The sequence below is a fragment of the Bacillus rossius genome, chromosome 1 (assembly GCF_032445375.1).
Source record: "Bacillus rossius redtenbacheri isolate Brsri chromosome 1, Brsri_v3, whole genome shotgun sequence".
Classification (NCBI taxonomy): domain Eukaryota; kingdom Metazoa; phylum Arthropoda; class Insecta; order Phasmatodea; family Bacillidae; genus Bacillus; species Bacillus rossius.
The window spans coordinates 157,921,675-157,948,164 of NC_086330.1; the positions used below are offsets into that span (position 1 = coordinate 157,921,675).

The 26,490-nt window shown below is 38.3% G+C and overlaps 1 protein-coding gene across 1 annotated transcript in view; it reads left to right on the top strand.

Moving 5' to 3' along the window:
• LOC134538369 (uncharacterized) overlaps positions 1 to 26,490 on the top strand; it is a 408,182-nt gene that overhangs the window by 172,993 nt on the left and 208,699 nt on the right. Inside the window, exon 2 of the mRNA XM_063379678.1 lies at positions 4,887 to 5,045. Coding sequence (XP_063235748.1) covers positions 4,887 to 5,045 — 159 coding nt within the window. The remainder of the gene's footprint in view (positions 1 to 4,886; positions 5,046 to 26,490) is intronic.

Genomic DNA, 26,490 nt, shown 5'->3' on the forward strand with positions numbered 1-26,490 from the left:
AAGTATCTACAATTTATTTATTCATGTCGAAAATAGTTATTGATTTGTGCGATTAACTTTATAAGTATTATTCATTTTTATGTGATTAGTGTCATTGAAAACGTAAAAAAGACGCTTAGACTTAAGATGTTAGCGTTATAAGTGTAATTTATTTTTGGTTTGTTAACAACTTGATTTGAAATGTCAAAATATAGACTTCATAAGTGTAATGTATGTTCGATTGGAATGTTTTTTTTTTGTTCTTTAAATTTATATAGCTGGAGATCGTGATATATATCGTGCCTAAAAATAATAAAAATGCTGAATCAGATAAGAGGTATTTCAAAGGCAACGTGGGAATAAACCGGCAGAAGAGGCGCCGAAAGTGCCAGTGAACGGATGCGAGAGTACAGGACGCGCAAAAAGGCTTTATTTATTTAAGATAATACCCGCATCCTTACTATTCTCAATTATTATCTCTTGTTCAATTAAAAAAAACTAATAGTTTATCTCTCTCTCTACCTAATAAGGAAGAAGTTTCACTTTTGTGTCGCGCGGAGTCCATGCACATATTTTTTTTCGTCCAAAATTAAAGACTGAGAATAAAGTGATTTGTCCACGTTAGTAGATACTTTTTGTAATAAAAAATTGTAACAAAAATGTTTACTGTTTTACTTTTTGTCACTAAAACATGTTAATCGTTCAAAACTAACTATTAATACTTCCATCACCGTCTGCTGCACAATTAACTAAAAAAAAAAAAAAAAAAACTCCTATTACTGAAAGTTCTGGAAATTCTCGGTTCCGTTGAAGACTAGTGCCGAAATTCCCGGTTCTGAATATCGGTTACGGTTCCGAGTGCCCTGGTCGCGTGGGGGGGGGGGGGGGGGGGGTCTGGACCTGCTCGCGCCCGGGAAGACGCCGTGTTCAGGATTTCCGTCCGAGCATTCCCGGGAACCACTCCTGTCTCCGTCGGGGTTTCCTTGCAGCACGCCACGGCCAGTACTGATCACCTCGCTGGGGACGAGAACTAAGGCCTGCATAAATAGATAAATAAATAAATTGGCTGCCATCTTCATATTTAAAATGTTTTTATGCATATGACATTGCTGGCTACACTGTAATTCATAGCGAAACCCCAACAAACGTACAAACAAAAAAAAAACTAATGCAACAGAAAACAAGCCAAAATCAGCCTATTCCAAGTCTGTTTGAACTTGATGACGGAAACAGATCTCGGTTCTCGAAACATCGCAACTGTTTTGTCTTACGAAGCCTACTGTTTTCGTCTGTTTTATCGTTGTGGTGTTCAGAATATCTGTTTTTTTTAGTCTGTAGCTGTTTTATCGAAGGTCGGTATTTTTCTTCATTTACTGTTTTTTTTTTCAACTGTGTCGTCGTTGTCAGCCCATTGTGTTTGTCTGTGCTGTGATGTTTTGTCTGACTGATTCCATCCACGAAATTATGTGTACTGTCTATGCATTTAACGGTTGACATTGGCTGATTTTGGATTTTTTTACAAGTGTTTGTGTATTCGTCGTTTTTGTCCGTTAGTGACATTTCTCTATGACATACAGTGTAACCAGCAATGGTGTGTCCTGGGCATTTTACTGAGTCACTTGCCCTACATTGTCTGTGTGGAGTTCTTTTCCGCATAGGAATATGAAGGCTAGGGTGGTGAAAACAATGTAACGGGCCAATTTTAATCTCTATAGTCGTTAGAATTATCAACAATCAACGCCCTCTTCCTCTTTTTTCTAGATTTTATTCAGTTTTTGGTTGATTGTAGGACGTAAATATGAGTATTTGAGCAATATAACACAGTGAAATCTCGGATTTTCTATAGGTACTGCCATTTGAATCTTTAACGCGTTGTCTTGTTTTGTGTCTCTTTATGTAACAGACCTGCAGTATGTTCCTATCGGCGTGGCCGGCCACTCCAGCCATTGTTGGGCCACTGGTCGAGTTGTCAAATAACTCGCCCAGCGGGTGTTATTCTCGTAGCCTCCATTGCGTCCGCAGCTTGGCTTTTGCTTCAACACTCGGGCGGCTGCCCCCCCCCCCCCTTTTTTTATATACTTCTCCGATGCCTGAGTATTCTAGCATTATTTTGTGGTTTAATTTTTTATTAATTTAAACTCGTTAGTTGCCATTTGATACGTAACAGTGCATTATAGACGTGACAGACGGATAATGAAACGTAAATATATTGCGGGTTCGTGAGCTGTTTCAATTGTGAAGTTTCTATGTCATTGTGAAACGGCCTTAAAGCCGTGTCTGAGTTCGCCTGAAGTATATAGCTACTTGTCTTCGGAAGTGACAGTGCAAGGACTGTCCGAACTGCGAGTGAAATATTCGAATATGCAAGTATCCTTTTACTTACTTCTCGCGTACTTCGAGTTAGAGAAACGTCAACCTTTTGTAAAACGTTTCGTGGGTTATATTTAATATAATATTTGAGTTATCTAAATAATATTAAAATCATTTTCAATTTATGTTTGACTGGTATTAGTAAACTGAATAAATTAATATTAAATTTTAAACATGTTAAGGAAATTTCAACAAATAAATGCACATGCGTACCGATCATGATTATAAAATAAAGGTAGTATCATAAATCAAAATGATTTAACACTGATTATTACTAGTAAGGTGTTAAATACTACAAATTCAATTTTAAAATTTTTTTTAACCACATTTATTTGTTGGGAAAGATAATGTAAACACCCTGTTCTGTTCGCTAATGCAGTTAGAAGAGGCCAACCACTGAAAACGTCCTGACTCGTCAAGTACGCCCCAATGGCAGTGAAGTACGCAAGGTCACAAGTACACAACTGCGTCTTGGATTCGGACACTGTCTGCTACAATCGACTCAAATATTTACACATTGATAGTTTCATCTATAAGTAAGAAGCAACATGGATGCAATGGTTCTAAACATTACAACATTCCTTTGTTTAATTTGGCTATTTTAGTTTGCGAGAAATCAGGTAAATTTTCAGTAATAAATTAGTAGTGTATTATAATAATGATAAAGTTCATATTTACATAATAAAATTCATAATAGCGCAGAAAATTCAATATTAGATATATATTACATTGGAAAATACGCTGTAGTAGTTATCGAGCAGCTGTAATTTCTTTTTGTAAAATTTACGAAAATGAAAATAAATAATGCTAAAAATGGTCTAGCCGATACAAACGTTTTCTCTTTATTAAAGAAGGTTCTCATATGAAAACATAATGACATCAGAGCTATTGATTGGTCGAAAACTTAAATAACACAGTACCTGTCAAGCAATAGTTAAAACTATAGCGAACTCAAACTAATACTATTATTGTGCTTGTGTAAATGCTTGTCGCAATGTACGATTGTAGTGCGTTAGACTGAATTATATCATGTTGTGTATTATTATGTTTAATATACACTGTGTTGTGCTTATGAAATGCTAATATTGATTGTGTCTGAGCCTAGGATCACATAGAGGTGAATCTTTAATAATTGGCTTTAAAATCTATTTTGATGTGAAATAAAAATATTGGCGAAATTGTTTGATGCTATTACATTACATTACAGTTGGCGCATTTAGAAAAGTATATGTGTATATAATTTTTATGAGTTTTTTATTTAAAATTTTTAAATAGTGTCTGAATAGTAAACCATTATATGCATCGATAGGAAAAACAAGAAAATACGAATGCATTCAAATTAAAACTACTAAAATTCATATGTTGCAGACTTATAAACTGGCCGATAAAGAGGATAGGCGAGGTCGCATCGTGCATGAATGACGATAAAATAACAAAATAATAATACAATCTGAACGAACAACAGAATTTAATGGGGTTGTTTTTTTAGGCTAGATATTTTAATTACGGAGACCTGAATGCACAGAAATAGTCAATAATATTTATAGTTTGAAGAAAAAAAGGGTGTCTAATTATTAATATCACACAGCAAAAGCTTCTATAATAACCAAGTCATAAGCAAACATATTTAAGTTATTTTCTTTTACAATTCCATAATATAATGTTGAAATAAGTTAAAAATAAGCTTAAAATGGAAATACATTTCGTTCGTCACATCCCTGCAGGTGTCATGGCACCCAGCACGGGCGCACAACTCCGTCACTCTCAGGTTGGAGATCCAAATCGAATACTTCTGAAATCAACATCCCGGAAAATTGAAAATGCTGCAAACAACCAGTGGAAACGACGGTATAATATGTAAAATGAAAAAAAAAAAAAAAAAAAAAAGTTTAAAGGAGTCTGTAATTGGGCCCAAATATAGCAGAGTCAATAAAAGCATAAATCATAATTAAAGGTTGATAATCATGCTGCAATTTTATTGGCATCAAAAAGGAAAATATAACTACCGACATAACTGTGACTTGTTGAACCGATTGACAAGATTATAAATATTTAAAATGAGTAAAATATACAAAAATATAAACGCGTGATTTAAAATAAATCTTTTAAAAAACCTGTTATTTCATAGATTTCGTATTATATAGGCTTTATTTAGTTATTTTCGTAATTTTCAGCCATACATTTTTTTTTGTTTCAAGCCTTTCATTTATGGAATGCTGTGTGCATTTTTATTTAACTTTACACACTTTTAATTATTTCTTCAGCTTCCGTACATTCAGGTCTCCGTAATGAAAATATCTATCGAATTCTGTCTTGTTCAGATTCTATTATTGTTTTTATAGTCTCGTCATTCATGCACGATGCAACCGTTCCTATCGTAAGGCTAATGCTACCATCTTGCGTCAAGTAGTTGCTTTTACAACCGCAAGATAGCAGAACGCAGCTGTGTGCGTCGAGGCGACTCTTGTGTTTAGTTCTCGCCCCGCTAGATAGCGCTAGTGCTGTGTTCACGGAGTGGTTCTGTTTGTTGCTCACAGATGCCGTGGCAGTGCAGCAGCAGTTCGTGTTCTTGGAGACTATATTGGAGGAAACGTCAGACGACCTGCAGAGTGAGTCCGACAGGTCGGGCACCGTCGGCTGGCCAGACAGCAGCGACTCGGACACGGAAAGCGTCATACACGTGACGAACGATATCGGTACGTCACACTTTTTTCTAGAGCCGTTCATTAAGCAAATATAATGCCGACAACTAGAACCCAGAGTACAATTATTTCCACCCAGTGACGCAAAGACTTTAAACTCATGTCACAGACACATAGGTACACATTCTGTTCATGCTTGAAAGCAGCAGTGTTAAGGACGGCAATAAATGTTCATGCTAAAATTTGAGGGTAAAGTACTTTTATTTAAAAAGAATATCATAACCGTTAACTATACATATTATATATATATATATATATATATAATAAGAAAGAATTGAGAGACTATACTACTGAAAGATTATAATTTTACTTTGAAATTTAAGTGTTGGATCAGCTCTATTTACTAAGAAAAAAATGGAACCCCGAGTATTAAAAAGAACAACAGATGAGCGAGTATTTTAGTACTCGCCAGTGATGTGTAACATCTAACTTCGGTAACGAGCAAATTCATTTGTTTTCATGTTGCAAATAGACTTTTAATACGAAACTCGCACACGAAATTAAACGTATAATTCTTAAAAATAATGCGTGATTAATATATACGCAAATGGTGTTTTTAACTACATTTCTGGACGTGAATTGCACGTGGTTTCCGCATCCGCTGCTATAATTCGCTACCGGAGCAGCTACGTCGACAATCTAAATTTTAAACTATGTAATGAAACGGCTTCGATAAAAGCAAAAAGACTTGAAGAAATAGTAAACTCCGGCTTTGTACCTTATTTTCGACAAAGGGTGTTATTAAAATACTGCCCATCTTGTTAAAAATGATTAAACGGTTAATACTATAAGGTTTTCCTTGGTATTTATGAACTTTGGTTCGGGCCATCTGCCACAGATGGCAGCACCGTGATATTTACGTTCCATGCGACTTCCGTTCCATTCACTAAATGCCGTTTTCCGAGAGCTAAAATGTTACACATCAAGAATTAAAATAAAAATACTGAGTTATCGTTAGGCCTTTATTATGTTAAAAAAAAGGGGTGTTGGCTCGTGATTGCTGTCGCACATTCTCGCGAGGCGTGACTTAAGTTTATGAGCACGACTGTCGCACGATAATCTTGATCGCCTTAACCACAATTTGTTGCAAAATCAAACAAACATAAACATGATAAACCTTAAAATAATGAACATAACCTTGGACATGGTCCTCTGTTGGATATATTGGAATCATCTCTAAGACCGAAGTCCATAATTTCGATGAGTCGTTAAGCTCAATAATTCATCACTGTAATGAGTCAGATCTCAATTTTCTGGAATCCAAATCCCAAATTAGAATCGAAGAGAGTAACTCGAGTATACCGCTCGAATTCGAAACTAGGTGTCAAGGATCAAAAATAAAATAATGTACAATAAATGAAAAATATTAACTATGGTGTTGAAAAATTTTACCCTTTAAATACATATTTTATTTTACTGATATAATTAAATGTTAAAACAATATCTTGGAGAATGGTAACAGGATATGTATGAAAAAGGGGGGTGGGGGGAAATCGAATTTTTAACTTAAGAGGTATCAGTGCTGAATTTTTTTTTAAATTATTTCCTTTAACATTTTTCTCGTATATTTTTCTTCGAATATCGAATCCTTCGAATACGAAGTATTTTATGATATTTGAGGATTTGAGGATTTGATTGGGCTATACATGTGGAATTTTAATATGCTTAATCAAAACGTATTTTCAGGGTTTAATTTTCAAAAAACTGGCCACGTTCGGATACGTATACAATTAATTGTGACTGTTATACGAAAATACATCATATTAAGTTGCAGTTAATTTTTCAAGCAAATATAGTAAAGTAAATTAATTGTATTTTCTACCCTCTTCCTTCAATAGACAAATAATAGCTGTCGCTCTGTATACACAAATACCGGGAATTATGTCAGAAGCTTATTTATAGCACGATAACGCTTTTCTATTGAAAATAATAATTTAATTTTTCGTTATTAAAATAACCAAAGGTGGGAGGGAATTATACACCTTAACTCTGTCGTATTTTTTTACGTGTCAGCTGTTTATCATGTAAGTAGTAGTTAACCAAATATAGGGCTCGGTATGGAGAGAAGGTGATTGGGCTGAAATTAAAAAAAAAAAAATAGCTGGCTACACGCCAAGAAAACGGAATGAAACTGTTTGGGAAAGTTGTAACAGGATATGATGCGAAATTTTCTAAAGAACGGATGCAGAAAATTAAGGAGACAAATGTAATTTGTAAGGGAAATTTACGTTTAAATTTATTGTGTCACAAAAACTTCCCACTAGAATGCCAAGAGGGCTTCAAAACACTTCGATACCGACTCATAAACTGCTCATAAATCGAGTAATGCCGGAGTATAGGGTGCGAACCATCGGTAGGTAGGTCAGAGTCTAAACGCGCTCTCTCACGTTGGCTCATTGTGTATAAATTCATGTTAAACATTTACAAACTATGAATAAAACTAATTTTCTTTGTCCACACACGTGCCAAATCAGCTTAAAACATTTTTCTGGTTAAAACTGTCGATATCATCTAATGTAAACATTGAACCATGCATTTGTTTACATTTTAAGTTCCAACATACGCGATTTTGTTTGGATTTAATTATAATGCAAATTTGAAATTTGACAAAGTTTATTATTTTAATGGTGCCAGTTAAATACAATCAAACGACTTCTCCAATAAAATTCAGGCCTACAAAATGGTATATTTTATAACCTAGGGTGTAAACATTCTGAAAAGTCAGGGAAAGCTAGGGAAATTAACTTAAAATCTGGAAAGTCATGGCAATTCCTAGTGATAGCAATTTGAGGGCGAAATGTCATTTTCCTGTATCCAAACACGCAGACATTGAACTTTTTTTTTTCAGCTGGTGTTTTAGTGGATAGTCATACACACATATTTAAGGTTATGTCGGAACTAGTATAGCTATAGGTATGGTGGAGGCGGGATTGTTTTTATTTATTTCATAAAATTGCAAGGTATGGTAAATAATTTTTAAAAAAATTCGTCAGGAAAATTTGTAATTTTGGCCATGGAAATTTCAGGGAATTTTTCTACATATTCTGTTTGGGAAATAATCATTTAAATATTGGGTACCACACATTTGTTGCTGTACAGATAGCGAGCCCACTTTGTTATATATTTTATCTACGGTGAAAAGAATATTCTGGATAATTGGTATAGTGGTATCAAAACATATAAAGGAAGACGAGCACAATGATAAAGAAAGGCATGGCTATAATTTATACCAAGAGTGTGTGTGGAATAGTACAGGTCGGTAAAATAAACAACCATTGAAGTGGCCATTTATGAGGCAAGGATGTCATTTACAGCGCTGAGAATTTTAGTTGAATGGCGATGGGAATAAAAGAGGAAAATTCATGTTGTAATCGGGAATATGTGTGTGAAACATGAGGTAGGTAGCTCAGCAGGCATGTGGATGAAAACACTGACAGTAGTGGTAGTTATAAAAATGGGTTTATTACGATTGGCGTGGGCTCGTAAGTGGATGATGTCTGACACCAAACACTGGAAAGTACTGCAAATGTTTTTTTAATATATTTTTGCTGTAGAGAAACATTGGGGGGGAGGGGGGGGGCAGGCCTTAACATCTTGCAGTTTCAAATATTTTGTTACCAATTGCAATAAAGCTTCCGTTCTACAGTTTTTTTTGGTTCCACATGGCATAGGACTTAGCTTTGGCTACTTGTTGAAGTCAGTACTTGTGAAATGGTGTGATTATCATGATAGTTGTAGTCGCCTACGTGAAGTAAGAGGTTATTTCCTCTCGGGGCTTACAATTGTGGCTGCAACAAGGTATATAAGGTCTGGGAGAAATGATGCATGCCTTGACATGCCAAAATTTGAGATAAATAGTTCAAAAATAATCATAGCAAAAAGTTGGAAATATCCAAGATGACGTTGGATATGGTAATCATTATAACTACGATTATCACCTATGCATAGGCAGTCCAAAGGGCAAAACATGGCTTTAATAGATTACAATTACATATAATTCAAAATGCAGTCAAAATAAATTTATTTCCATGATTCCATCTTCGTGGTATACCTTCTTCGCGGGTACATTTTAGAAATTTTCTACACTGCACTCTGCCACACACATGAAGCTCAAAGACGTAAAGGACGATCTCCTGCTTCGGACAGTGTTTACCAACCCAAAGAAGAAAGATAGACGAATGTGGAAAGCTAACGTGGTACCATTGTGCAGATATACAAGAAGAAAGGTGTCTTCGAGAAAAGTGTACCCGTAATGAGGGAGGTGGAAGCACATTAGCCACATCTCTCGTGCAGCACCTCAGCCTTTCCACACTCCATACGTTTTCTCATTATACAATAATAATCCCTTTCGGCACAGCCTACAGGCGTAGGTAGATTTTGACGTAACTTATTTGTTATAGAAATTATTTGGAAATTTTTATAAACTGGAACATTTTAAGAACTTAATGTACGTAAGTTTTTTAAATGTTTTTAACTTTATGCATTCAGCATTTAATGTCTTAACGAATTTCATATTATGGCTACTAAGATAGTAGTGCAATTATTTTTGTCATTCACAAACTAATTTTGATCCCTTGCACTAATACATTGTCGCGTAATTTTTTTTGGTCAAATGTTTAAAGTAATGGTTATTAATAAATTCTGTCGAAATTGCTACTAATGAAGTTATGGATTCTAAATTTCAACCCTTATTTTCACTCGTTTCATCAAAAATTGTTTGAGTCAAAAGATTCAGATAAAGTTTAAGAGTTTTACAATAAATTATAATGGATTTGACAGTATATCTATTTTAAAAAAAGTAAAGACTTTTTTTGTCTTTCTATACTTGTTATTAACATACCTTGCAGTAATGATTTGTTGTATAAAATTTACTTCAGATAAAAGTTTTCATCAATATTTAGAAAGTTAAACAAAAATAAACATTAACTCGATTGAGTACATAGTTGGGAAGTTTTATTTATTTTCTTAATTAAAACCCGGGATTTTTCAACACCTTGCTGTAATAGTTTGTATTATCAAAAATTGTTTCGGACAGAATGTTTCGATAAAAATTATAAGATTACGAACGATTTTAATGGATTTGATAGTGCATCTACTAACGGGAGTTATGGATTTCGAAGAAATACTACCAATTATAGCCGTTACCATGGTGTTTCTTCCTGAAAATTGTTATATAGGTTCGTTTCATGGACCATAGACACAAAAACTATATATATATATATATATATATATATATATATATATATATATATATATATATATATATATATGACACGACAACTGTCTTCAGAAATCTCTTCCAAACTGATACATAAAAGCTAATTGTGGAAAATTTCGATCGAGTTCGTTAATGGACAATTTCCGACCAAAGGGGTAGAAATGGGGAAGGTTTTTTTGAAAAACAAAAAAAAATCGCTGTAACTCTCATGATTTAGAAAATAGTGATCTGTCAATTCCTCTTTTTTTTTCCGGTTCTCGGTTCGGTACCAGTTTTTAAAAATCGGTTTTCGGTTCTCACTCAAAAAATAAAATTATTTACATTATTTACACATTTGTATGAGGTGTTTCAAGTAATAAACTATTTATTGTTTCAGTTACAAAAAAAATGCACTAAAAAGCCTGTATCCAGACTTACATCTTCAACAATTTACTGGTTATAACACTTAAAATATTTATTTGTTTGTATTATTTTTACCTTAAATTTTTTTATTGTATGGTTACAAAGAAATGCATTGGCATAAAGTTTTAGTCTTTAAATAGGCTATCAAAGTAAATTAAAAGGTTTAGTATAGTTTTCAAGCTACAGCAAACAAACAAACCTACTACAAATGTAATATGTATTATTGAAAAAAAAAATTCTAAATAATATAGAGAACACTTAATAAAACTAAAATTTACTATATTAATCTAGCCATTGCCCCAATAAATTTATATACACCCTCCTTTAAAACATAGGAATAAAAATATATTACAATAATGGAAATAAATAAAATGTAAGTGAAAGTTCAAAGAATTATAATAAGAAATTGTCCATTAGACTTATTTTCTATATAAAATTCTTGTGACAAAAAACCAAAATCTTGACCCTTCAAGGGCCTAGTCTGTTCCTCTTCACATCGCAAATGGCACCTGCAGTGCTGAAGGTACGCTCACTAGACACAGTGGTTGAAGGAATGCAGAGGTACTTAAGGGCAAGTTGTTTTGAGTCTTATGCTCAGAGTCATGTCAGTTTTGACCATTTCACTTCGGATCAGTCTCTAGGTTCAAAGTTGGTTCATGCTAATTGAGCTTCATTTCATCTTCAGCACTGGTAGATAAATGAGGTCCTGAGCTACTACAAGCAAGCAAGTGCTTGTATCTGACCCAAATACAGTGACTACTGCTCGTTTGAATATCGCTGGTAAAAGATGAAGCTACTTTCTGAGGATTACACTAGCTTGCTTTAGCATCTACATTTCACAACTAATTGATTCTTTAACTATATTCTTAATTTATTCATGTTTTTTCATTCTGAAAAGGATTTATCTTGAAACAGGGATCCAACAAAGTAACCTTTACTATTAGGTCACATGTATGGATAAAGCCAAATTCTTGTTTAACCCAAGCCAATAAATCATATTTAAGCCCTGCAGTCCAATGCCTTTAGGGACATGAATTTCCAAATAGTGCTGAATAGCATAAATTAAGAACTTCACCTTAAAAATAATAGCACAGTGTTGTTAGTGTGTTGTCAGCTACAGCAGTGAATTACTTAAAGTAATAAGTTTTAGTAAACTTTAAGTAAAGTATTAAATTTGTTGCTTAGTTAATTATCAACATCAGTTAAAAGAACTGTAAATGTAAACCAGTGGCATGATTACTGTTTCCAACTCCACTAAATGCACTGCTAGATTTACCTTCGATAGTGAAGAAGTTTTTTGTTCAGCTGTAAAGTTGCAGTGTCAAATTTTTCCATTATCTCGATCAACTGCACCAGTTTCTTCCACTCATCCACAGTTAGTTCAGCAGCTATAGTTGCATCTTTTCTACTACTAGCCATGATGCTAGCTTTTTTCTGTTCAGAAAGTCGCTTTATCATGTGATGTGTACTGTTCCAGCATGTGAATACATCCTGTATCATTCTGTGTTGGGGGAGATCAAGCTGTTGGCACTGTTTCAATATTTTTGTATTTTTGTGGGAATGTTTGAAACTAGAGACTATCATTTTGTATTTGGGAACTAACTTTATCTTTACGACAGGATTATTTACAAATACCTTTTTCGCTACAACTTGGAGAAGATGTGCAGCGCATGGTACCGGAACAAACAAGGAATCATCCAGTGCCTTGGTGATGTCGGTTCCACCGTCTCTCACAACTGCTACTACTTTTGTTGCCAGGCCCCATTCATTAAGTAAATATAAAAGAAAGCGGCGAATGTTGTCTCCAGTATGGCTAACTTCTTGAATGGTACTACATACTTCAATAACTTTCTGGCAGAGTTACGATGTGCCATTTCTATTGTGATAAAGTGAGAGATAATCATTAATAGTACAGAAAGTCCAAAAGTCTGTGGTCAGAGCAACATGCTTTACTTATCTAAGCTCTTCCACGACAGTTTTATGAAACTTTCTGTACATTTATTCCAGATGTTTATTTGATAGCACTTTTCTTGTAGGAAATGTGTACCTCGGCTCTAAATGATGTCTTTTTAAAACTTTGTTTTCAACTACTGAAAGTGGCTGCATATCCAAGCAAACCATTTCAGTTATGAGCCTCGTTATCTTTTGGGCCCTACAGTCACCAGGTTTGAACTTGGAAATTTTGTCGTAGGCTTGAACTGATGTTGGCTGGTTTGCAGCAGATGAAGTATATTTGATTCATTTTGGCATTGTACCAGAACTTTCACCGCTTGGAGACAAACCTGGTGATGCTCCAATTTTGCTTGAATCACTAGCCTCGGAGTCAGGAAAATTACCGCTTTGAGGCTCACTGAATTTGATAGATATTTCAGAGTACTCCTGATATTTTGGACTATCCACAGCCTGCTCATCACAAGAATCAGGTGTCTGAACACTTTCACTACTAGATGTTTTATTAAAGTAATTTTCGATACTTATGGCCCTTGATGGTGTAATTGGAACATTGATGGGTACATACTTATTTCCTGAATATTTAGCGTTTCCAGTTGCCAAAGAATGTACATTTGATAAATATTTTTTTTTAAAGGTTGGCTGTGGATTTCGACTCGCCTCTTGAAATAAGTTTATTACACAATAAACACCTGGCGAACAGTTTGTTTGCACAGTCAACAGTAAAATACTGCCACACTTCTGATGTCATTTCTTACACAATTTGAACCTTTTTGCCAGCATAATTATACTTCACAAGTGTCAACAAGCATTTCGTTTGAACATTCAATAGTAAAATACATCTACACATCCATGCACCACTTTGCTTTATAAAAAAATGGGTGCGTGTACTTATGTACGCGCGTGAGAAGTTATACTTCTTTGGCATTATTAAAAATAGTTTTTAATTGAATGCAAATAATTAATTACAATAAAATAATAAAAGGGCTGGAAAAAGATAGTCAACACAGTCAATAAAGTTCAGTTTAAATTTGAAAAATTAAATAAATAAAATTTATTGAATAATAAATATATATGGCATAATTTGTACTTATAAGATTCTTAACTTTAAATATCTATTATTGATTATTTAATATTTTAAAATAAAATAAATAAATTTAATAATAAATAAATTTAATAATAAATTAAACAATTTAATTTCAGTTTATTCATTTTTAAATATTTATTATTTTTTATTCAATTTAATAATAAATATTAAAAATTAATATTTTAATGTGATGTTCGATTTTAATTTTTGTCACAAATTTTTATTAAATGTTTTATTAAATTTATTTCTCTATTTTGTAAATATTAAATAACCAATAATAAATATTTAACATTAATAATTAAATAATATTTATTATTAATTGTATTAAAACATAATATTTTAATTTATATAAATAAATAATACATACGGATGGTTAACCTCAATTATATTGGAACAATTGAAAAAGTATATCAGCACAATTTTTTTTACTAACATTTACGAATAGTAATTAATATTAATCAAAATATTCAATTAAAATCACTACTGAATATAATTTATTAGCACATATATTCTAACTCGCACTTGTATGAAACTAAAACACGTGTTGTGAATGTAGAAACTAGAAACATGTGGATAAATATTATAAATATGAAAACAGTGATCAGAGGCGATGAGCGTGCCAGCATGCGCGACTAATAGAGGTTCTATTTCTATTTTGTTGGTAGCTTTTTTTTCGAGACTTAATGAGCGGTTTAGCGGGCAGCTTCAACCTGTTAATTTGTGTTACAGTGATGCGCGCGCATCTTAAAATTTCACTCTCATCATTTTTTCATAACGCGCCTAAAGAAGTATAACTAAAAAAAAAAGTAAATAAAAAATACCTACCGCCGAGTTTTGAACCACGGCCCTTCCGCATATTGACCGCACAGTATAACCAATGCTTTGACAGAAGGTTACGAGAGTAGGGGGAGGTAAGGAGTACTGGGACAGTGTAAACATGGAAATGTAAACACCGCGCCAGTACCCCCCATGGGCGCCGCCATCTTGTCACGTGGGGGCCGCCATTGTTGTTGACATTGGCTACCAGAGCGTGTCACCGTCGCCGCCACTGGGCGCCGCCATTGTTGTTGACATTGGTTACCAGGGCGCGCCGGTAGGCCGCCATCTTAGTTCAGCCTTTAGTTACCGGAGGGCGCCACCGTCGCTCCGAAGGCGGGAATTGTATACAAAAAAACCTGGGCACTGGGTGGATTCGATCCCGGGGACGCACCAACGTCGTGGTTAGGAGACGAACGCCTTGACCACTAGACCACGGGACCTGATGAAGTATGGAGAATTAAATAATGAACATATGCTTTAAAGAAGCTATGCTTAAAAGAAGCTATGTCTTTAAAATTTCGAAAAGCAAACGCCATATCTTTAAAAAAATACTAGCTATGCCTATAGACCCCACCACTCCACAATCGCCGCCATGTTTAAATTTCGAAAAATAAAATATTGCTATGCCTATAGACCCCCACCACTCCACAACCGCCATATTTAAATTACAAAAAGCAACCCCCACCCCAAGTATGCCAACCGCAATTATGCTTAACCAATATGTCTTTAACAAATACATGCTTAAAGGCCCCGCCATACTAGCTATGCCTAAACAGTTAAATTTCGAAAAAAAAAAAACCAACCCCATACTAGCTATGTCTAAACCACCGTGTTTTTTAAATTACAAAAATTATGCTAAAACAATTACCGCCATAATAGCTATGACGAAACCCCTCCACTACAAGTATGCTTAATCGCCATAATTAAATTACGAAAAGAAATAAAATAATGCTATATTTAAATTTAAAAAAAATATGCTATAATTAAATTTCCAACAGTCATATTTAAATTTACAACCCGCCATGTTGCAGTATGTTTAAAAGCCCCACCCGCCATATTAGCTATGACTAAAGAAACATAACCTCAAAATCCTGCGCAGAGAGAGCGAGATGTTGCCTGCTGGAGCGTCACTCGTAAACTGCGCAATTATAATCCCCACATCATATTATAAGCATAATAATATGTTTAAAAAAAATGCGTTAAGTAATAAGCATAGTAATGTGTTAAGCAAAGTTAAAATTTATAATAATGTATAAACAATGTGTTAAGCATTTTTAAAATTCAAAATATTGTGTAATCATATTTAAAATAAATAATATTAAGCATATTTAAAAACACTTTGTAGTAACTGGCTCTCGGCCAATGTGTTCAAACGCCGTGCTGGAAGCCCCGCTCGTGCGCCGGCGACCAGGAATGTGTTTACCTGCTGTGTGACAGTGAAAGTGTTTACCACAGAGAAACAAGGTCAGGCCATCGCTGCGTACAGGAAAGGAGCAAGCACAAGGAATATACAGAGGTGGAAAAAGAAATAATGTAGACAACACACGGGTAAAAAAGAATGTTGGTTTTATTTAACTTTAATTCCAAATCACGTGTGGCGGACGACCCCAGGGACACGTCCCCGAAGCCCCCGCCAACTCTTCAACTCCCTCGGCCGCAGCGAACGCGCGGTCGAGCCATCGCTGCGGCCAACTTCAGGCTCACGTTCCCGCGGTGGCTGTGGCCCACCCTCCAACACTTCCTCCGTAAAAAACATCTCGGCGATTTCTTTGGGTATAAGGGCCGACATATCAGCGCAAGTTGTTACAGCCATCTCGTGTTGGGGAGATCTGCAGAACAATACATACGCAGTACCTACAGCATACCCCAAGTGTGTAAAACATTTACGTTAAGATGTAAAGAGAAAATAAATATGGGGAAAATAAATTACGTCAAGATTTGGAAATAGAAAATATGTTAACATTACTTTTTTAAATAAATTATTTGTGTAAAAGAAATAAAAGTAAAGTACATGTAGAAAATAAATTACGTTAAAGACATTCTAACATTAAATTAAATTACTTGTGTAAAATGCATGAAAATAAATTACATGTTTAAAATAAATTACGGTAAGACTTGTAAAGAAGAAAATAATTATATAAATTATATAAACATGTGTAAAATTAAATTACATGTTTGAAACAAAATACGTTAAGATCATTCTAACTTTAAAATTAAAATATATAAACAGATAAAAAATTACGTTAAGTCCATTCTAGCATTAAAAAAAACACGTAAACAATTACGTTAACATATCTTTTTATAAAATAAAATTACTTGTGTAAAAGAGATAACTTTTTTAAGAGGAAATTTAATTACTTGTGTACTGTGACATACCAATAGGTTATTCTCCACGTGCAATGGTGGGAGGATCGGAGTGCTAGGCCACCCCATCACTCGGTACGACAGCATAGCTGAACGTAACACTAGGAAAGGGCTAATCATGGTCCGGGGAAAGGCGTAGGTCCTTATGTCCCCAAGGCAGAGTGCTGACACCGTCTTCAGAAAGCCAACGCTTATCATCTCCTGAAGACAATGCTACCTTGGTCACACGCTCCGTAAACACAGTGTGGCCTCGCGATCGGAAATGGTGTTGGGTCGCGAGAACCCGTGAATTTTGAAGCAAGCATTCCAGGTATTGAGGAAACAGGAGTGAACGCAGTGCGCTGGCCTTGATTCCCTTCGCCTTACGCGTAGAAGAACCGTCCTCCATCTTAAACGCGTAAAGCTTCGGGCGAAGACCAACAAACTCCGTGATGACATTGCCAGCGGCCTCATCCTTCATCACCCCCGTTACACCCTTATTAACCAAGGGGAAGCGTTGCTCATTACCTGGAGCATAATTTGATGTATCGAAACGGGAAGCTAAATCGGGGCGAATCGAATCGTAAATGTTGTCACACACAACGTGGTAAATTAAAGAATCCGTGTCCGTGTACAGGAGATGCAGAGACTGTGGAGGGAATTTCTTTTGCATGTAATTATAATGAAAATCGTAGAGGACTAATTTTGATAAATCTAAAATGGCGACACCTGTGTACAATGGTCTATCAAAGGTAATCGTCCCTTTAAGCATTTCTATGAGGACTAAACTCTCATCGATGATTCGCCGAGCCTTGAATGTCGGACGACCAATCAGCTCAGCCGCCCCATAAATGGAATCGTATCGGGAAGCGATGCGTATATCCTTATGCTTTCGCGTATTTTCCAAACTTTTTCCGTAAACCGAGTTCGACAGTAATTTAAAAAACGATTTCTCAAAGGGGTTCGCAGCCTGGGCACGACGCTCAGCATTAAAGGCTATATAGTCCCTCATCCAGGCCGCCTGCGCAAACCGCAGCACGCGGTGAACCTGGCCGATGACCGCCCCATACCGAACGTAGTGCCGCAGTGATGTAGCATGGACAATATATTTAGTACGCGGCGCGAGAGTTAAAAGTAATTTACTCATACGCCCGTTTGGCGGTACGCCATTCACAGGGGCCAGAGGCAGATCTGATAGGCGATCGTGACAATCATCGGGAAAGGTCAAATCTACTTCCGCGAAAAATGATGTATCACCATCGATGCCAATGGTGTTGAAATCCCAACTCGTATACTCATCCCTGGGAACCCATTGGAAATTACCCACAGGAAGCTTATCCAACATTGTGTGAGCATACAGTGCGTTAACATCGAAATAACAAATGTATGAAGACGGAAGGCTCGGGTCGTGACTGGACATGTACACATTGTTAGCTTTCGCGTGACGTCGACTTACGTTTGTAATACCTCCACGAACGGCAGACTCTAGGAAGAGGTATATGTCCGGGTCGGTCACAAGTTCAAGACGCACACCGGTTTTAATTAAAAGTGCATCCCATGCGAGCGAGGGAGCGGTGATGTAATGAGCGGGATCAAGTGAATAATGCTGTAGGCAAACGAAACGAAAAGATTCGAATATATCGGCCAGCAAACAAGTATCCACCCTAAGGTAACTAAGTGCGTACTCTTTCAATGTGGCACAATGGAAGACGTCCCAAGCCTTTTGAGCGTGAGTATAGTCCAGATCACTCACGTCCGTGCCACTCAATACGTTATGGAACGCATCCTTTGGTGGTAGCGAGGCAGTCTGCAAACGTTCACTAGACGTAACAAAGTCATAGGGAAACACACCTTTACGCGTAGCTAACTGAAACTGTGTGTCATCCGGAAACATTGAACGGGTGAGTTTCAACTGATCCGGCGTGAGATTGCCAGCGAGAGTTTCCAGAGATGAATTTAAAAAGTTAAGTGAATCAATAAATCGAAGACGCACAGCGCGCACGCCTCCTTGCGCATTATCTGAGACAGGTATGTATTTAGTAATACATTTGTAACTCTCTAGAGTTACGCCTAATACTTTGACCTCGCCGGGATTCTCCACAGCAAAGGAGCCGTCCGGCTGTGCAATCCGCCGCGAAACTAAATGCTTCATTAAAAAGTGGGCATCATAATTTTGCAAATTATGGAATACCGCGACAAGCTGTTTCTTTTGCATCCTGAAAGCCAGGTTGCATTTCGAATGGGCATAACCATGTATTTCACCAGTCAAATGGCAGTGATCGAGCACCTTCTGCCCAGCCAATACCTTCTTACAGATATGGCAATGTGTTTGACTCGCAAGCCTTGCAGAGACGGCTGGAGTCGGCGTCTTAATATGAACGGTCTTTGAATAAATATCACATACCCACTTTGTCATTGAAATTAATTCGGCGATCATTTCAGCAATACAATTATCACCCTCGAATTGCACATACCTGGTCAAAGAGCTATCGTATCCACACACTAACAAAATGCTGCATGCGTATGGTACATGTTCGTTTACCCGTGTGGTATTAGATGTCTCATCACCGGGTAAACAGGTGGATATCGGCTTAAGGTATGACTCGGTGTCACAGTACGCAATAAAGCCGAGGCGATCCTGTTTTGCAATATTTGTAAACTGTAAATATTTGTTCTCCTCTGTAGGGAAACAGGAACGCACTGCTTGATGCTGGCTGCAGAGAATAGTGTGTGAAGTTAACCTGTCTTCACTTGGGAAGTATTGAAGACAGCGCTCGCAAATCCATTTCTTACCATTACCTCGGGATATTTGTGAATGCAATAATCTGGACAGACTCTTAATTGTTACAAAGTGTAGGTGCTCTGCCGCGCCACTAGAACGAATCGCTAAAATATTTACATGTCTCGCTCTTCGCTCAGAGGATACGCGAAGAGGCTGGATAGAGGATACAGACTTGCCACTAAAACATTCATCAACAATATTCCCCTTACTGTCTACGCAAGCATAAACGTTAACGGAAATATTATTGTTCCTCTCGAATGTCTTAATCTGATGGAGAGTAGACGGGAAACTCAAACCAGACGTATTGAAAGCCACAAGTGGATCCGGATACGAACTGGCTCGGCTAACATTGCCTTCCGCAGTCATCACACCTGCCATAACGGCATACAGAAAGCAATGCTGCTCGGGACATTCAATATTGACACAAGCTTTCCTATTGGATAAAAACGTTGGTAATTTCGTGTGCGGCGCGCCAACGGTGAAAGCCCTATAGCTTGAAACATGTACATCCATGTTAATCAATCGCTGTAGAGCCCACCCACTGCCACGAGCAGCGAATTCGCTAATGTTCCTATTGACTTCCGGAATGAATACTGAATCGTAGATTTCCCCTACCTCATCAGAGAGCATTACCGCGGCTGAGTGTGTTGTAAAATGAAATGTCTCACTCTCGCCTCCCTCCACAGATTCCTTAACAAATGAAGCCGAGAGTGAAATGTAGACTTTAAAAGGGCGTACCAAGACGGAAGTTAAGGCCAGAAAGGGAACCCTACATCTCTGTAGAAACCGGTCCAAATCGGGATCAATAGGCTCAACATCATTTCCGATCCGAAAGTCCACTATCCGGTTAGCAAAAGCAGAGTCCAAGATAACACTCTCCAGGGGAGGCAAGTCGCCAGCTTCACGCGGCTCCACCCCGGACGCCCGCGCGCTGTCGCGAGTGTCCGACGTGGAAGCCTCACTGGGACGGGGTCGCTTCGCCTCGGGGGGAGTAGACATGGCGAGGAGAGGATAGACGGGAAGTTACGTTCAGCGATAAATATAATGTTCTGGAAACATAAACAACATTTGTTAATATTAAAGGAAAGGGTCTTGAGTGAAGCCCTTAAGCGTGACTGAGCGCATATGTGTCGCTGTAAACATGACAGAGCGACTGTGAACATGTTACTCTGCGCGCGCCGTAAACGCGACTGAACGCACACCCCTCCGCTCCGTGTTGTCATGGCAACGAGCCTTTCCCCGCCCCGCAGTTGGGGAGGGGAATCCGCCCAGCCGGCAGTCGGGGAGGGGAGCCTGCCCAGCCCAGCCAGCGGGAGGGGTTACGCCATGCGTAGAGACGTAGAGACGTGATTAATAGAAAATGTGTAATACAATTAACACTAGCGGATGAGACTTACCTCACGTATCATGCGCCGACATCAAATGCAAGCAATCACCTCTCGCCGGCGGTATTTATACATGCCCAGCTAGGTCAGTCCGGGTCGGACACACTTTCACCACACGTCCGTAAACATGTACGTCACACGGACGTTTTCCATCTTAAGACAAACTTTAGTGTGAACACATTTAAAAAAAATATATTTATGTGGTTTGCAAGGTCACGAGTAAACACATTTTCAAAAAATATTTATGTGGTTTGCAAGGTCACAAGTGAACACATTAGTGTGGTTTGCAAGGTCAAGTGTGAAGACATTTTCAAAAAATATTTATGTGGTTTGCAAGGTCAAGTGTGAACACATTAGTTATTTATTTGGTTTGCAAGGTCAAGAGTGAACACAATTAGTGTTGTTGTCAGGGTCAAGTAGAAAGAAAAATACATCGAGACATTTTTTTTTTAATTTTTAATAGCCCACACCCGTTGGAATAGAGTTACAAACTTGTTACGTATAAAAGTTACATTACATTGAAATTAAAAAAGTTACATTACATTGAAAGTAAAAGTTACATTACATTGAAATTAAAAGTTACACTGAAAACAATTTACGTATAAACAATTTTTATATATACAAGTTACACCGAAGACAATGTTGATGTATAAAATAAAACAAAACAATGTACATATAAAATAATACAAAACGTGAAAACAATTTTACATATAAACGTTACATTGCAAACAAATTTACGTATAAAATAAAAGTTACAATTTATGTTTTTACGCATAAATGATATTACACTGAAAACAATTTAACGTATAAATGGTATTACGCATAAATGATATTACGTATAAAATAAAAGTTATGTATAAAATAAATTATATTTTCTTTAAAAGGTCTGTAAGTACTTTGCGCAGTGCGGTTCTGGCAATGTCTAACACTCTTTCGTCACTGCTCACCGCTGGACCCAGGTCGCCCTCATCGAGGCCCCGCGCTCTGCGGGCGGAAGGGCGGCGTCGGCGTCTCGGCTCTACCGGTGGCGGTGAAGTCTGGCTGCAGGCGGGCAATGGCGGCTGCGTCTCGAAGGCGTGTGCGTAGACCTCTTCACTTGTTGCGGGTAGAGTTGTATCGGTGCGTAGCATACTAACGCAGCACTCGCCGAAGCCGGGGCAGGGAATCACTTCTAGAGGCAGGTCTTCCGGTCTTGGGTTGTGTATATGTTTCGAGTGCACGGTAGAGTCACAGTCTTCCGTAACATGTCTCAACGCGCCCTGACTCCACTCGCTATACTCTACACTGCCTACCCTTGGAGTTACATCTGGATACGTGTTCCGGGGATTAAAGCTAGCCATCTTTACACCGTCACTGTTTCCGCACGACTGTTCACGCACGGACCTGCGTGTCTATTTAAAACAATATTTACCAGATGTATAATTAAATGTATTATGCAATCACGGCATTCTGAACAGTTCATTGCAGGAGGAGGAGTGGCATCAAACGGCAACGTTTCGGTTCACGACCTGTTACTTGGGTATTTAGATACGAAGGCACTGAGAAGTTGTTTAACTTTAATATGTAGGCTCGCCCCAACGGACACAAATGGTGACTACAAGGCGTGTCATGCGTTTGTATCCATCCTGTTGGTAATTGCATGTCATAGCGAGAATGTGATGATCCGGCACACGTCTCGGCGTAACCGGATTCTTCAGCAGGTATTCTGGATGTTTCGAGGTCGTGACGCGTGCATGGGAAGCGTGCCTGCGGATGGCTCAAATGGACAATACAGTCTTTACCCTCACACTGAAACACGCTCACACGTTGCACAGTATTATATGGCCGTTTCGGTTCCCACCTCAATCGGAAATGCGTGTTGTCTCTGCAGTACTCGAGGTATGTGAAGGCTTTGATAATGTTTGGATTGTTTGTATCAAAGAAACGTATTCGGTATTCTATACTATGCAAACCCGCATGGGTAAGCATGTATCTTTTTTCGGTAGGGTCAAACATAGTGCATGCCTGCCTTTCACACTGTGTTGGGTCCGGCGGTAGATGCCACAGCGGGTAGAATACAGGATCATCGTGTATGTCTATAGCGTCAGGTATATAGTCTTCATCCCAGCGCCCAACATTATGTCTTATTGTGATCGCTTCGTTCAGAGTCCTTGGTTTGCGGTTACGTAACATTGTTACACGAGGGGTTTGAAGCGGAAGAGTCTACACTGTAGGAAGCTGCACGATGTGTACCATCTACGATTACCATATATGGTATAGTGAATAAGTCCACCGCACCTCTCTACCCAACGAACGATAGTCCCTGGCTTCGTGATGCGTGTCAGTTCACACGTTACGGAGGAATAATCGGGGACTGAACTTATAGTTTCAGTGTCGGCTGCTGCCTTAAGTTCTTCTAGCGTTGTGGGGAAAGTAGTATCTGGCCGTATATGGTGTACGACACAGTCTGACAGCTTGCAGGGCGTCTCGAGGATGTCTGGGTTCTCCTCGTCGCAGTCACTCACCCAATGATGATCAAAGTTGCATACGTGTAGCTGAAAATGACCGTCCGGAGTGACACACTGCACGCGGCGGAAGCCCGGCGTTACCTCCAGGTAGTGTGCTGTTGGGTCGAACGTCATTCCAACGGGTGTGGGCTACCGTTTACTGGACCACCGAGCTATATTTATACCGACATCTTGTTTTTGTTTTTTACGTTCTCGCCGCTTGCTGCGACCTTGCAGCCTACCCCTCCTCCTCCTCTGACATTTCTGCCTTATCATTGCTCTCGGCAATGTTTTCAACCATCCATGCTCTGAGCAGCGCTGCGTTGTGGCGCGACGATACCGGTCTTGTGCCTCTGCGGTTGTTGCTGTACGTTTTATCTAATATCTTTAATGATGGGCAGCCATATTCACTTTGAACGTTCACTATGCGCACATGTTTGCGACAATGTTTAGCTAGCCAACGTTTCTGTTCGGCTCCGGCGACCATTATAGTTCCACTCAGGTGTGCCGTCAATATGTTTGGCAGGCTTGTGTAGGGAAATATTCCGTCTTCCCATTTCAGATTGTGGAAGGTGTTGGTGAGCCATGTGTTTGTTTGTTGATGTTTTCTAATTAAATGTTCCCACGCAAATGGTGGTTGAAACGAGCGCGTAATCACGTTCCCTTCCGCGTCTGCGATGCTAACTTCCTTAACGATAAACCCGTGCTGTGAGAAGAAGCCTTGGAGGTTAACACACTTCGCCATGGCGGCTGAGACATGACTGAACATACATCGCGTTTAGCTCATTATTTTTATACTTTGATCCCTCGGGTTGTACGATACTAATCTATCGTGTAGAATAATTGCGTATGCCTGTGTTAGCGGCGGTATATTGTTTGCTGCGGTAATGTCTATTTTACAATCTATGACGGTTGAGGTCAGTTTTTCGTTTTGACGTGACATGTCGAATACAAAGAGAGGGGCCTTATCTTTAAATCCCTCCGGGTCAAGTAGAGGCGTATTTAGTCTACCGTAGTAGCTCGCTTGAAAGTCCGAGTACATATTATATGCAAGTAGGTAGTATCCATTCGTAAAGTTTATTGCTAGGTCCGAATATGGATACGCCTCGGAATTAAGATATACCTTGATATTTTGTAAATTACAATGGTCGAATTTAGATTTGTTTGCGGCTAGAACATTATGCCTGCCGGTTTGAAATGCCACTATTATATAACGAGGGCGTTCGCTGGAGAAACTAGATTTTACAGCCCAACTGACGCTCTGTGATGGTGGTAAACTCGGGTAAACTTCTACTCCCCACGATCTGAAAGCCATATCTATGTCGCGGCCTTTTTCAATCATTTTCAACAGCCGTGTGCGCTGGGCGGGGCTTACCGTTACATGCGGAACAATCCAGTCGATAGATTGCAAACTTAATGTCACTTGCTGTGGCTGATCGCTTGTGTCCATTATAGCGTTAATATAACTATTTGCGGTGATTATAACAAGCGTTTGTTTACAATTTATTAATATTTGTTTATAGTCTTCTGCAAAGCCTAGCAACTGGTTCAACGGAACGCATATTTCAAACTCGCCTTGCGCTGTAAGAGGTAAACTGTAGTCGCCGTCCGGACACCATCCCGCCATCTTATTTACGGATTTTTCATCACGCGTGCGCGATAAATAGTTTTTCACAGTTGTCACAATTCCAACTTCACGTACCTCGTCGATTGTCACGCCGTTAAGTTCGAATGATATTCGATTTATCATATGCAGTATACCATTGTTTACGATTTTTGCATTGTCTGGTTTCTGCCCGTTTGGTTTCGTGAATGCACCGCGAATTCGCAGAAACGATTTAGCAATGTGCGTATACACGTCAGAGTTTTGTATTGCTATAACTATCTCGGAGCTTGGCTCGTACGGTCCCGCAATGTATGGTTTGTACGTGTGCATTTCACATTTTGAGACTGCATCGTCAAACTGCGGTGATTGTTGCACATCGAGTATACTATATTCCATTTGGAAATACTTTGAAACCTAATTTTTCTAGGAACCTCACGTTGGCAGGTGTTAACCGCTTGATGTTTGCTTTCGTACTGGCTCTATGCTTGCTCACCCCCGCCCCTTTATGCAAACCAAAGTATCTTACGCCCATACTTTTTTCAAATGTAAGCGTAGTGTAATCACCTCGTTTCTAAAGTTGATTAATTTACCGTTCTGGTCTACCACTCTAATAACCAACTCTCGTATTTGTTGCACGGTAACCGGACTGTAAATGAGTGTTTGAGGCGTATCACTGAGCTTATATCCTGGAGGAACGTTCGGGGAAAATTCGTGTATCGTACTGTTTGGTTTTCCATTAAGGAAGCTGTGGCCAATAATATTCGCCGTGATTCTAATCACGTTTACCGGCATCACGTTTACGGGCTGGGTCGACTCGTGAATTTTATTCGCCTCGTAGACTTCCGGTTCGAATCCAAGCATCGGGGCTAGGGAACAGTCGCCGGTGCAGTCGATTTGTGCATTGCTGTGCAATACGCATTGTAGAGTGTTTGGATTACCTTTCAACGAAAACATTACGTCTGTGGGTAGGTGTTGTTTAATATACGTTTCAATGTCTAAGACTTCGTAGGAACCTATAGGTAATTTAATTTCTCGCGTCATCTCTTCGTTCTTCAGCTTGTACCTAAACATTCGGTTGTTTTCGTCCACGTTCGGGATGGAATTGTATACGGTAAAATCCACGAGAGCGAGCTGCCATAACCCGTCACTTACGTCGATCGGTGGGAAGTGTGTTGAACACAGTTCCGATGTGTTTCCACTTAGTATTAGCGTGATGGACATGTTCTTTCGAAGCCGGTTCTCTTATATACCGAGATGAGAAACTTTATGCACAAGTGTCCGCAGTTGAATGAGTTTAACTTTTGCTGTCTATCGTAATTATATGTTATTTTGCAGCCTCTCAGGTATCGCTGCATTTCTAA